Raw genomic sequence first — 13234 nt, forward strand, 5'->3', positions numbered from 1 at the left:
GTAGTGTTTAGCCAGCGACTCAGCCGCCGCTGGTTGCACACTATTATACTATTGTGTATGCCCATCCTAAATAAGTCATCTATGTGGCTGCAGCAAACATGCAGCATGGGTTTAGCCAGATCTGAATGACTGAAGGCTGAGGTCGTTATGCATATGTGCCGCTGCCGCATTAATGACTCATTTAGGGCCAACACGGAAGTATCAATATTGTGCAATCAGCGGCGGCGGCTGGGGTGCTGGCTATTCACTGTTGAGGATGTCAACCCTGAGTAATGATGGCGGCCAATAGGGTCCATTTATGCTGTACGTATGTAAACTTAAAAATAAAATAATTTTTTAATTTGTATAGCATAAAATATAGTCCAAAAATAGCGCCCCTCAGCCTTCTATACAGCCTCATACAGATCTATACACTGTACACATTTGTACGTGGCATTTTAGATGCCCGTGTGAATGAGCCCTAAATGAGAAGACATCATTTTTAGTGTTCCACACACCCAAATCTTGGAGTACTTGTGTGTAGTGTCATGTAGATCATGAGTGAGTTCTTACATTAGATCATGAGCGAGTTCTTACATTAATATGTAGTAGTCAACACAGGTATCCCAAACCTTCATAGAACACGTTTTAGGGGATTTACAAAATCTAGGTACTTTCGTTTTAGCAGCATTTAATGTAAATGGCAGGATAAGCTGTTTGGAAGGTCCATAAAAATAGAAGAAAGAAGGCCAAGCATCCAGATTAGGTGCAAAGCCTGCAATTTCCTCTACAAAGGGTCTGAACTCCTTTTATCCTCCGCTGATGGGCTGACAGCCAATCAGAATAAAGCGCTTAGTACATTTTGGCCCAATATTTTCTTTCTTTGTCTTCCCTCCTCTGATTAATATGTTTTTCTTTATCTCTTCTTTTGCCCTAATTGTATTACTCCCACTAACCCATCTCAGTTTTATCCCAATACTATCCTTGCAACTGCTTAAAAGAGAAGAATGTCTTTTTCTTTTTTTTCTAGAAATCATACTTACCTAGGTGGATGTTGCATTTATCCCCCTATCCCCCACTAGATCTAAGACTGAGAACTGAGCAATCAAATACAGCTGATCACTCAGTTCTCCCAATCACCATCTCTCTGCTCTTCCCCTGCATCGCTCACTGGAGCGCAGAGCTGTAGAGAGGGCGGGAGTGGCTGGCTCAGGGTCTCAGAGGCTTAGCCAGGTGCCGGTCCAGGCTCCTGAGTGGATCCCGACCATATGGTCACGATCTTTGCCCAACCAGGACCGACACTGTAACATCAGCTGGCAGCGGGCTTCAGCCTGCTGTTGGCTGAAAGTGGGTTACAGGAGTGCAGAATGAACTGCACTGCTGTGATCCACAGGAGAAGCACAGTCAAACAAGCTTCATCTGTACTTCTCCTTTAAAGTTTCAATCTGGCACTTTCTTCTATCCCCTGCAGTACTATCTTTTCTCCCCTTCGGCACTCCCCTCTCTTCCCTGTGGCTCTTCCTGCGGGCACTACCTTCTCTCCCCTTTAGCATTTCCTTCTTTCCCCTTCGGCGCTCCCTTCTCTCCCCTTCGGCACTCCCATCTCTTCCCTGTGACCGCCCTTCTCTCCCCTGCGGCGCTCCCTTCTCTCCCCTTGGGCGCTCCCTTCTCTTCCCTGTGGCCCTCCCTTCTCTCCCCTATGGTACTCCCTTTTCTCCCCCACGGCACTCCCTTTTCTCCCCTGCGGCACTCCCTTTTCTCCCCTGCGGCACTCCCTTTTCTCCCCTGCGGCACTCCCTTTCTCCCCTGCGGCACTCCCTTTCTCCCCTGCGGCACTCCCTTTCTCCCCTTCAGCATTCCCTTCTCTTCCCTGTGGCACTCCCTTCTTTCCCCTGCGGCACTCCCTTCTCTTCCCTGAAACCGCTGCTTACTGACATTGGAGAGCTAGAGCTGTAGGATCACGTGCATGTACCGGACTAAAAAAATAGGTAAGTACCCACATCCCACATCTTTTTTTTTTACATAGGTACGAGGAGAGGGAGGGAACATTTTTAAGCATAGTTAGTATTATGCTGCGATTCTATTTGAAACAACCCTTACAGATGTTGTCCCTTCAACAGTCTGAGAGTGACAAGCAGCAGCAGTCAGATGAGCTTATCTCGTTGTCACTCTGCTCGCTACACCTATCAGCATGCTACATGTCAGCAGAGTTAACCTCCCTCCCTTCAACTGTCTGGCTTAGTCAGATATACACAGTGCTTTGCAAACTGTAGTGTCACTGATACCTTCTGCTACTCACCCCCCAAAGCTAATGATGTGTGGACATGAGCCCATCTCTCTGTCTCCCTGCTCTCTCCATCTATCAGCATGCTCCTTGTTAAGAGCACAAGCACTGCAGTACAACTGTTTGGCACCTTGTGCTGCTTTCCCCTCTCCCAATCTGAGCTGTGTTGTCCAGGGACTGCAAGATGGTTAAATTCAGGTATTTACACTGCTTGCATTCGCAGAGCTGCAATAATTGTATTCATCCCCATCAGGCAATATACTGCAATCAGCACTCCCTGTTTCAAAACCAGAATTCCTATTAAGAATTCTTAATAGGTTAAATGTAGAAGTCTAAATGGCTTTGCCACTACCAACTGCTGAAATGCTTGCCACAAACAGAATTTCTCAGGAGCACACAAAGGTCTGGCGTGGTGCTTACATGAGAACAGGCTTGATGGCGTTCTTGATGTTGCCGTAGGCCGCTCTACCCAGCAGTTCCCTCAGACATCTCTCTGCCAACTCTGCTGGATTCTCCTTCTCCTTGTCTGTGCTCTGCAGTGGCGATGGAGAGCGGCTGCAATTATAAAACATGTGTCATGCACAGCCTCAAAATGACCACAAGATGGCAACCTAAACAAACAAAAACTGCACTGTGGTTCTGAAGAACACTGAACTGAATTGGCTTAATAATAAAAGGTAGTGCGTCAGTCTGAATGAGGGCCAGATGTGGCCCGCAATCTACTAGTCAAACATCACCTATAAGTAAATTTTCAGATTCTGGTATACTCATGTATGACAAAATGTCTGTTCCTATGTGATTGGAGGAATTCTAGAAAAATTGGATTTTTGTACCTATCATAAAATCCATTTCTTGAAGTCCAGTGAGTGACATGGGGAATAGAGTCATTTTTGCTAGTGTGCAATCCTCCTGTAGGTGGCAGGAATACCCAAGTCTCTGAATTCCTATGTCCCCCAATGGGCGACAAGGAGAATGGAATTTTACTACTTCCTGTATAATCATTTTCTTGGAGTCAATTAAGGGATACAGGAATTCAGAGATTGTTGGGTTATACAGTGCCTTGCGAAAGTAGTCGGCCCCCTTGAACTTTTCAACCTTTTGCCACATTTCAGGCTTCAAACATAAAGATATAAAAAAAAAATTTTTTGTGAAGAATCACCAACAAGTGGGACACAATTGTGAAGTGGAATGAAATCTATTGGATATTTTAAACTTTTTTAGCAAATAAAAAACTGAAAAGCGGTGTGTGCAAAATTATTCGGCCCCTTTACTTTCAGTGCAGCAAACTCACTCCAGAAGTTCAGCGAGGATCTCTGAATGATCCAATGTTGTCCTAAATGACTGATGGTGATAAATAGAATCCACCTGTGTGTAATCAAGTCTCTGTATAAATGCATCTGCTCTGTCATAGTCTCAGAGTTCTGTTGAAAGTGCAGAGAGCATCATGAAGACCAAGGAACACACCAGGCAGGTCCGCAATACTGTTGTGGAGAAGTTTAAAGCCGGATTTGGATACAAAAAGATTTCCCAAGCTTTAAACATCCCAAGGAGCACTGTGCAAGCGATCATTTTGAAATGGAAGGAGTATCAGACCACTGCAAATCTACCAAGACCTGGCCGTCCCTCTAAACTTTCAGCTCAGACAAGGAGAAGACTGATCAGAGATGCAGCCAAGAGGCCCATGATCACTCTGGATGAACTGCAGACAACTACAGCTGAGGTGGGAGAGTCTGTCCATAGGACAACAATCAGTCGTACACTGCACAAATCTGGCCTTTATGGAAGAGTGGCAAGAAGAAAGCCATTTCTCAAAGATATCCATAAAAAGTCTCGTCTAAAGTTTGCCACAAGCCACCTGGGAGACACACCAAACATGTGGAAGAAGGTGCTCTGGTCAGATGAAACCAAAATCAAACTTGTTGCCCACAATGCAAAACGATATGTTTGGCGTAAAAGCAACACAGCTCATCACCCTCAACACACCATCCCCACTGTCAAACATGGTGGTGGCAGCATCATGGTTTGGGCCGGCTTTTCTTCAGCAGGGACAGGGAAGATGGTTAAAATTGAGGGGAAGATGGATGCAGCCAAATACAGGACCATTCTGGATGAAAACCTGTTGGAGTCTGAAAAAGACCTGAAACTGGGACGGAGATTTATCTTCCAACAAGACAATGATCCCAAACATACAGCAAAATCTACAAAGGAATGGTTCACAAATAAACGTATCCAGGTGTTAGAATGGCCAAGTCAACGTCCAGACCTGAATCCAATCGAGAATCTGTGGAAAGGGCTGAAAACTGCTGTTCACAAACGCTCTCCATCCAACCTCACTGAGCTCGAGCTGTTTTGCAAGGAAGAATGGGCAAGAATTTCAGTCTCTAGATGTGCAAAACTGATAGAGACATACCCCAAGCGACTTGCAGCTGTAATCGCAGCAAAAGGTGGCTCTACAAAGTATTAACGCAAGGGGGCCAAATAATTTTGCACGCCCCACTTTTCATTTTTTTATTAGTTAAAAAAGTTTCAAAAATCCAATAGATTTCGTTCCACTTCACAATTGTGTCCCACTTGTTGGTGATTCTTCACAAAAAATAAAAACTTTATATCTTTATGTTTGAAGCCTGAAATGTGGCAAAAGGTTAAAAAGTTCAAGGGGGCTGAATACTTTCGCAAGGCACTGTACTTGCCTACAGGAAGACTGAAGGGCCCAGCACAAAACGACAGTCTGTGAATTTCTATGTCCCTCGATGTACAAGAAAGAATATTAAATGTATGTACTCCCTATATAATCATTTTCTTGGGAGTCCATTGAGGGACACAGGAATTCAGAAAATGCTGGGTTATACCGCTGCTTACAGGAAGACTGGAGACCAGCACAAAACAACAGTCTGTGAATTTCTGTGTCCCTCAATGTACGAGAAAGTAAATAGGATTTTTAGATGTCTACAAAACCCTTTCCTTAAAGTACATTAAGGGGCTTAGGAGAAGCATTTAACTAGTTGCCGACAGTTGCTGACTGCTACAGTGTGGTCTGGCTTACGAAGAATTGCGTATATATATACGTGATTCTGCTTTTTTACCATTCCAGAATATATAATGAAGTTACATATTTTTCCATTTCAATTCAATCCAAAAGAAATCTATAGTATATGGATCAAAAATGTGTTGTATTGTGTTGTGTCTAATCCAGCAACACCCCCCCCCCCCCCTCCCCGACATGATTTAAACCTCTAATTGCCATATCCATGTCGCCAGCATGTGCATTGCATGGCAATCATGGTTTTGAATCGGGTATCAGGTGGGGAGGAGGCAACATATGGGCTCCTCTCCACCTGTCAACACACACTTGGATCACTTTTCAGAGGAGCAGCCGTGCCTGCTGCACTTGTGAATGAGCCCTTAGTTTTATTCTGCACCGGCACCCTTAGGGCTCATTCACATGTATAGTCGGGGGTGGTAAAACAGTAGGATAGGATATAATAGAAGTCTATGGCTAAGAGCAGCAAACCTGTAGGAAAGCAGCAGGTATACTGCACTGCACCCATGGTGTGTGTAAACTGCAGTGCATCAGTGTGAAAGCAGCCCTACACTATTATGCCCGGTGTATTGATTCATACTGACCCGAAGATCTCTTCTTTCCTGCTGATGGCACCACTCTGGAAATCGCTAGCTGGGATAAGAGGTGGAGTGAAGTTGATATCACTCTGCTCGGAACAGGAGCTGGCACTACAGAGGAGGCATCTGCTTATGGGACTCTTGCGCTCTACTACAGTTTCAACTTTACAAGTAGTCCCTCTGCATTGCACTCTGAAATGGCGGGTCAGCAAGCCCAGACCAAGATCTACCAGTCACCTGTCCGCCATCTACTGGTAGATTGCGATCTACAGGTTGCTGACCCCCGCTCGAATCCAGCGGCGGCTGGTGGTTTTCTGTTTGGGGGGGGCAGCACACAACCGAACCCCCCTGCGTGGCAACTCAAATCATCCACCACCCACCCTCCTGCTGTCTGATGGTCGTTCCCTCTAGATGCGGGGATTGGGCCTCCACGAAGCAGCGGCGGGGATCAGGCATCCACCATGGAGCAGCGGCGGGGATGGGGCATCCATCGTGAAATAACGGCGGGGATCGGGTATCCATTGTGAAGCAGAGGCGGGGATCGGGTATCCATCATGAAGCAGCGGCGGGGATTTGTGCATCCAGGCATCGGCAGGGTCCCGGTGGCTCTTCTCCTCCTTGTTCCGCTGTGTGTCCCCTCCCCTCCTCCTAGGCATCCAATAGGATTTAGCCAATCGGGTGACGGATATCAGTCCTGTTTCCCGATTGGCCGGGAGGAGGATCAGTGTTGCAACAGCGAATATGAATTCGCTGTTGCAACAGACCTGGGTGGGCTCTGGACGCATTCCTCAGCATCCCAAGCCCACCCCATTTTGAAGCCTATTAGAGCTTTTGGATCTAATTAGGTGCTTAAAAAAAAAAAAACCTAGCTGCTGTAATTCAATCCCCCCCAATACTCCAATAGTAGCAGGAACCCAACAAAAAGGTAAATCTCTTCTCCGCTCTAAAATATAATTATTTTTCACTTACCATAAAACTCTTTCATTTTTTGAGTAACCCAACTGTTGATAGATGATCAACCATTTACAAGTGGACTATAGTGCCTGCTCCTGTAGATGGCATTATAACCCACTTGTATAGGGTAGATCTTTAATCAGCAGCTGTGTCTCTCAATGAACAGAAAGAGAAAATAGGTTGTGGGTTTAGATGAACTTTAAGGCATACTCACTCCCATTTTGCCAGCTGTATGTAAACACATTTCATTTTTACTGACCCCAGAACTGGATAAATCCATTTTATATCTGTTTTAGTGTCTGGCTTAAGAAGGTTTTACTGCCCTACAGGTTTGACTTTACACAAGAACCTAAAATCCAATCTTCTACATGACGAGTGTCACCTCTCGGTCTCCTCCACTTGCTGGAGATTGTACAGCAGCGACGGCACGATCTTATCCATGTGTTGGGGCTCCCAGATGTTGGCCTGAAGTTCATCGTTCACAGTTTTCCTCACCACGCCCTGGAGGCCCTTAATCCCGGACAACCGGATCCTTAAAAACACATTACATTTTATTTATTTAAAAAAACCTAAAAACTAAGAAATAAAGTTTGCATCTACAATAGCAGACAAATCAAAACGGGTTCTTAAGAAAAAAGTGCTCACGTACACCGTAGAGCAGACACTTATAAGTAGGATTTACTTACCATTGACTATATATTAAAAAAACATGAATACGAAAAAATTGTTTTGTAGAAAAAAAAAAAAAAGACTTATATGACATATACAGTTTCTCACCAAAGTGAGTAAATATTTTATTATATCTTTTCATGTAACTGTTTGCAGGCTTTCTTGTGCATTATCTTTAGAAGAGGCTTCCTTCTGCAGACCAATTTGATGCAGTGTGCGGCGTATGGTCTGAGCACTGACAGGCTGACCCCCCACCCCTTCAACCTCTGCAGCAATGCTGGCAGCACTCATACGTCTATTCCCCAAAGACAACCTCTGGATATGACGCTGAGCACGTGCACTCAACTTCTTTGGTCGACCATGGTGAGGTCTGTTCTGAGTGGAATCGGTCCCATTAAACCGCTGTATGGTCTTGGCCATCATGCTGCAGCTCAGTTTCAGGGTCTTTCTTGGCCATCTTTTTATAGCCTAGGCCATCGTTATGTAGAGCAACAATTCTTTTTTTCAGATCCTCAGAGAGTTCTTTGCCATGAGGTGCCATGTTGAACTTCCAGTGACCAGTATGAGAGAGTGAGAGCGATAACACCAAATTTAACACACCTGCTCCCCATTCACACCTGAGATCTTGTAACACTAATGAGTCACATGACACCGGGGAGGGAAAATGGCTAATTGGGCCCAATTTGGACATTATCAGGGTTTTTTTTAAACCGCTGATGTCATCAAATACCACCCAAAAGAAAGCTCTATTTGTGGGAAAAAAAGACATACATTTTATTTGGGTACAGCATCCCACGACCGTGCAATTGTCAGTTAAATTAACGTAGTGCCATACAGCAAAAGATAGCAAATAGCCTGGTCATGGGGGAGGGGGGGGGTAAATCTTCCGGAGCTGAATTGGTTACTGTGACACAAAAAAATAAACGAATGAACAGAACAAATAAAAAAAATGTTCAAATAATGGTTAGAAAAACAGAAATGAACAAAAAAATCATCAGGGAAATAAAAGAGAAAGAAGTAGTTAATTTGAGCTGGTTAGGGTAAATTAAGGGTTAATAAGGGATTAAATAGGAACACATATAATTTTAAATAAATTTAAAGGAGTAGGGCAAACCTGTTTGGCCCTACTTCTCCTGTGGGTCTCAGGAATGCACTAAGTTCTGCACCCCTGTGACCCAGATTTAGCCGATAACGGGCTAAAGACCCAGATTCCTGGATTGGCAGCTGGCTCAGCCTCCCAGAGCGCCGATGAGAGCCTGGTCCAATGGCTCCTGCCCCCTCCACAGCCCAGCTCCCCAGTGAGTGCTGGAGGGGCCGAGCAGAAAGCCGGTGACTGTCAGTCACCGGCTGTCTGCTCACTGAACACCGAGAACGGAGAAATCAGTGGTCTTTGATCGCTCGATTCTCGGTGTAGAGGCAGTGGGGGACAGATGCAGCTTCAGACCAATGCTGCATTCACCTAGGTGAGTATAGATGTTTGTAACTTTATATTCCAATACTCAGGGCAGCCATTAAGGGGATACCACTGGGCCTCCTGTAGGGGGCCTGGCCAGCCGCCAGCTTCAAGTTCATGTTCCATACAGGGGTGGCCTGATCATTCAAGCACTGCCTGAGGGGCTGGGGCCATTAGGGGGCCCCATGAGAGGCTCTGTCACTGCACCTCTACTTGCTGCTGAGTGGTAAATTGCTGGCAACTGCAAGGGGGGGAAGTTGTGGCAGGTGAGAAAGACATTTCATACTACACATGTAATGTGTACTTCTATGTGGGGTTGTGTCTTTGGCCAACCCTGCGCCACCGTCCCCGCTCTGCATTTGCTATTTTGGTTGGTGAGTGTAGCTGGTTAACCACCTATACATACATTAATATTCTTTATATTTCTAGAGTATGGCTCATTATATTTTTATATATTTTTTTATATATATTCCATAGGAAGTCTGTCGCATCCGCTCCTGATGAATGGGAATTACCCATGAAACGCGTCAAGCTTTACTTGATGCCACAGCAATACTCTAAACGGACCAATTTTACTCTTTTATTACCATTAGACTCTATGACATTGTTTATACAGCATTTGATGGATACATAGTTACCATGTAGGCGCATGTGCCAGCACCTGGGCATGTTGCCAGTGGCATTAGCAGGCCATATTTATCTACAGATCTACCTCTTGGAACACGTATTGTTATGCATGTATTTGTCTATTCATCATGTCCAGGCCCTGTGTACACTCTATGTATATATATGAAATCAATAATGGTTTAATGTCTTTGGATCAATGCTATTTAATAAATATTTTACATTGTAACTCACCTCCACTATTCAAGTGCTTCATCTAAAGTCCCAACTTCCTTTTAGTCTATGTGTACTTCTATGAAGTTTTTTTTGGGGGGGGGCATGTGTAGCACACCCAATGTACATAACTAGTTCAAGAAAATCTTCAAGATGAATAATTTCAGCCTCACTGGCTCAGATCTAACAGGCAATGTAGCAGGCATAAAATGGAAACATCCCTCTCTCAATGGTAGTTTGCCAATGTGGACAGCAGATTATTACTGGTCTAACATTCATTCACTGCCCATGTGTGAGCGGGCCCCTGCACACATGACTATGTATATATATATGGTCCTTACTTGGTCCTTGTCTCCACATCATCGTAGCTGGAGTGGCACATTTCACTGAAGCGAGACACAAAGAAGTCGTAGCTGCGATGGTAGGAGGGGGTGTCCTCTTCAATGTTTGCAAACTTTACAAACTGAAAGAGAGGAAAAAGAGGTAAGTAGGCCGACGGATGGAAAATGCAAAGATTGGATCTTCTTTACTTACAGTATACCTAGCATCAGAAATATTTTGCAAGATAAGTGTTAAAGACCCTTCCAGGTATTTACTGGCTCTTCCAGAAATCATGGTATTCCCCCTGACATCTGCTTTATGTTTCATAACGAAGGAGCCATCTTTGTTCTGGGATCATCCAGGGTCACCAACTACTTCCTGGACTGAGATGCCAGTTGAGAGATTATGCAATCATATAAATCCTGGTGCACGTGCAGTCCTTGGCTGTGTTCACAAATGTCTGACACAGATCAGCTGCTGCTACAGCCTCTGACCTTGACACTTGCTACAAAGTTACAATGTCACAGTCTGATCACTGGGGGGGAGAGGTGACAGAAGAAATGCTTCCTGCTGCCTGCAGCAGACCGATGATGTCATCTCAGACTAAGCAAGGTGCATCAAGGACTGGAGCTTATGGCTGACTACACAAACAAATGCCAATTAAGGTATGTGTTACATATGAATGCAAACATAAGAGTGAGAGCAATAATTCCATGTGTCTGGACACACCCTAAGCACCCCGTGCTCAAGGGACGCTTATAAGGCAGTACAGCTGGTTCTCCTGTACCAGGCTCTTCTCCTCCTCCCCCTTCCTCCAGCTGTGCTGCAGGGGGATCAGTTCTGGTATCGGGGCAACCCCAATGTGCTTCTTTTCCCCTGCAGCGCTGCTGGCTTCCCTCCTCTGTGAGAACACATGGGGACATTTTAGGAAGTGAGCAGGAAGGGGTCGGTAAATGACATATTTACCGGCCCCTTCCTGCTCCCTTCTTTTTCTGAATGAACGCAGTGAGTGATCGTTACCGATCACTCGCTGTGTTCAATAATTACTGAAGCATAGTAAACAGTGTTTATTATACTTGAGTTTGTGAATGAATAGGAAGCCTGTGAGCGCTTCCTATTCATTCATCTGTGCAGCTGAGGCTACGGAGAAAGGGACTGATGAATCTTTGTCCTCAGTTCCTTTCCCAGTCTAATGCCCCATACACACGGTCGGACATTCCGACTACAAAATCCATCATATTTTTTCAGACGGATTTTGGCCCAAACTTGTCTTGCATACACACGGTCGCACAAAGTTGTCGGAAAAATCAGATTGTTCAGAACGTGTTGACGTACAACACGTATGACGGGACTATAAAAAGGGTAGTATCCAATAGCTTTCATCTCGTAATTTATTGTGAGCATGCGTGCCACTTTGTCCGTCGGAAATTGTCTACACACGACCGGAATTTAAACGATCAAATTTTGTTGTCAGAAAATTTTAGATCCAGCTTTCAAACTTTGTGTGTCGGAAATTCCGACGGAAAAAGTCAGATGGAGCCCACACACGATAAGATTTTCCAACAACAAGATCCGATCGCACATTTTCCGTCAGGAAAGTGCGACCGTGTGTACAAGGCATTAGCCTTATGCGACTGCGATTTCAGCGCGGGCGTCTGGTGCGGTTCTGTTTACCAGTTCAGGTGTGATTCAGTTGCAAATTTTTTACCTGAAATCACCCCTGAACCAGACTGAAAAACATGTGTGAACCGGCTGCCTTGTGAAGCCTGCTGGTTCACATGTTATGCGAATCAGATGCAGTTTAAAAACGCATCTGATTCGCATGTATGTGAACGGAGCCTTATATTTGGGACATTTAGGGTCTGTTTAGACCCCTGATATTTTACCAAAGGCCCCCAACAGGGCAGTTAAAAAAAATGTAAATAAATCCAAAAAAATGTAAAATATAAAAATTCTAAATAAAAAGAAGGATTTGTTTACGTGGGCTTTGCTCTCTATAATTTCTGCCATTGCTGTCAGGCATAGCATTGTGTACACCCCTAGTCTCTGCCTCTGTTGCTGTCAGGGCTGGGCTCAGCCCTTCCTTCTCTGAGCTGGCCACTCAGCTGTCGGCTAATTGCCAGCTCCCATCTCTCTCCACAGTTACTAAACTGTTGATTATATCCTGCTCGTCAGTCCTGCCTACTTAAGCCGTCCAGTCCAGAGGATCTCTGCCTTCGCCTTGGTCAACATCACAGAGACTATCTCCTGCGATCCTGTTCAAGACTTGCTTTGCTGACATCCCTTCTGGCTCCAGATCCTGCTTGCTGTTCCACTACATTGATCCCTGACTTCTGGCTTGGCTGACTATCCGTTCCGGTTACTGAACTTTGGCTACGTTTTGACTACGTTTGTTCTTTTTACTTTTTTATTAAACAAGTGTGATTTAAAGGGGTTCTGCACTCATAATACAACATTTGCCCATTCTGTTGCCTCTAGTTAATATATCTCATAATGCCACCTGTTTTTTTTTTTTGATTCACCTACCTTTTGTAATCTTCAGTAGTTTATTTTAAACCCCTGCGGCGATGGGCGGTCTCTTGCGGGGATCAGCGTAATTTCCTGTTGAAGCCCGCACTGTCTCCTGGGATCTCGTTCGTGTAATCCCAGGAGACATTGCGGCTAATGCACCCGACATCTCGCGAGATTTCGGGTGCTACAGCCGACATCTCGCGAGATTTCGGGTGCTACAGCCGACATCTCACGTGATTTCGGTAATTACAGCCGAGATCTCGCGAGATCTCGTCTGTAATTACCAAAATCACGCGAGATGTCGGCTGTAGCACCCGAAATCTCGCGAGATGTCGGGTGCATTAGCCGCAATGTCTCCTGGGATTACACGAACGAGATCCCAGGAGACAGTGCGGGCTTCAACAGGAAATGACGCTGATCCCCGCAAGAGACCGCCCATCGCCGCAGGGGTTTAAAATAAACTACTGAAGATTACAAAAGGTAGGTGAATCAAAAAAAAAAAACAGGTGGCATTATGAGATATATTAACTAGAGGCAACAGAATGGGCAAATGTTGTATTATGAGTGCAGAACCCCTTTAACTGTAAAATGAAATGTATGGACGGCAA

General features: G+C 45.0%; 1 protein-coding gene across 3 annotated transcripts in view; it reads right to left on the bottom strand.

Annotated features, from left to right (window-relative positions):
- EFR3B (EFR3 homolog B) overlaps window positions 1-13234 on the bottom strand; it is a 385565-nt gene that overhangs the window by 72945 nt on the left and 299386 nt on the right. For all 3 annotated transcript variants that reach the window (XM_077489234.1, XM_077489235.1, XM_077489236.1), the window contains 3 exons: window positions 10136-10257; window positions 7218-7367; window positions 2684-2818 (listed from right to left, as the gene is read on the bottom strand). In XM_077489234.1, coding sequence (XP_077345360.1) covers window positions 2684-2818; window positions 7218-7367; window positions 10136-10257 — 407 coding nt within the window. The remainder of the gene's footprint in view (window positions 1-2683; window positions 2819-7217; window positions 7368-10135; window positions 10258-13234) is intronic.

Source organism: Lithobates pipiens, unplaced genomic scaffold (assembly GCF_037356315.1).
Source record: "Lithobates pipiens isolate NorthernLeopardFrog02 unplaced genomic scaffold, aLitPip1_a1.2 Scaffold_18, whole genome shotgun sequence".
Taxonomy (NCBI): Eukaryota; Metazoa; Chordata; class Amphibia; order Anura; family Ranidae; genus Lithobates; species Lithobates pipiens.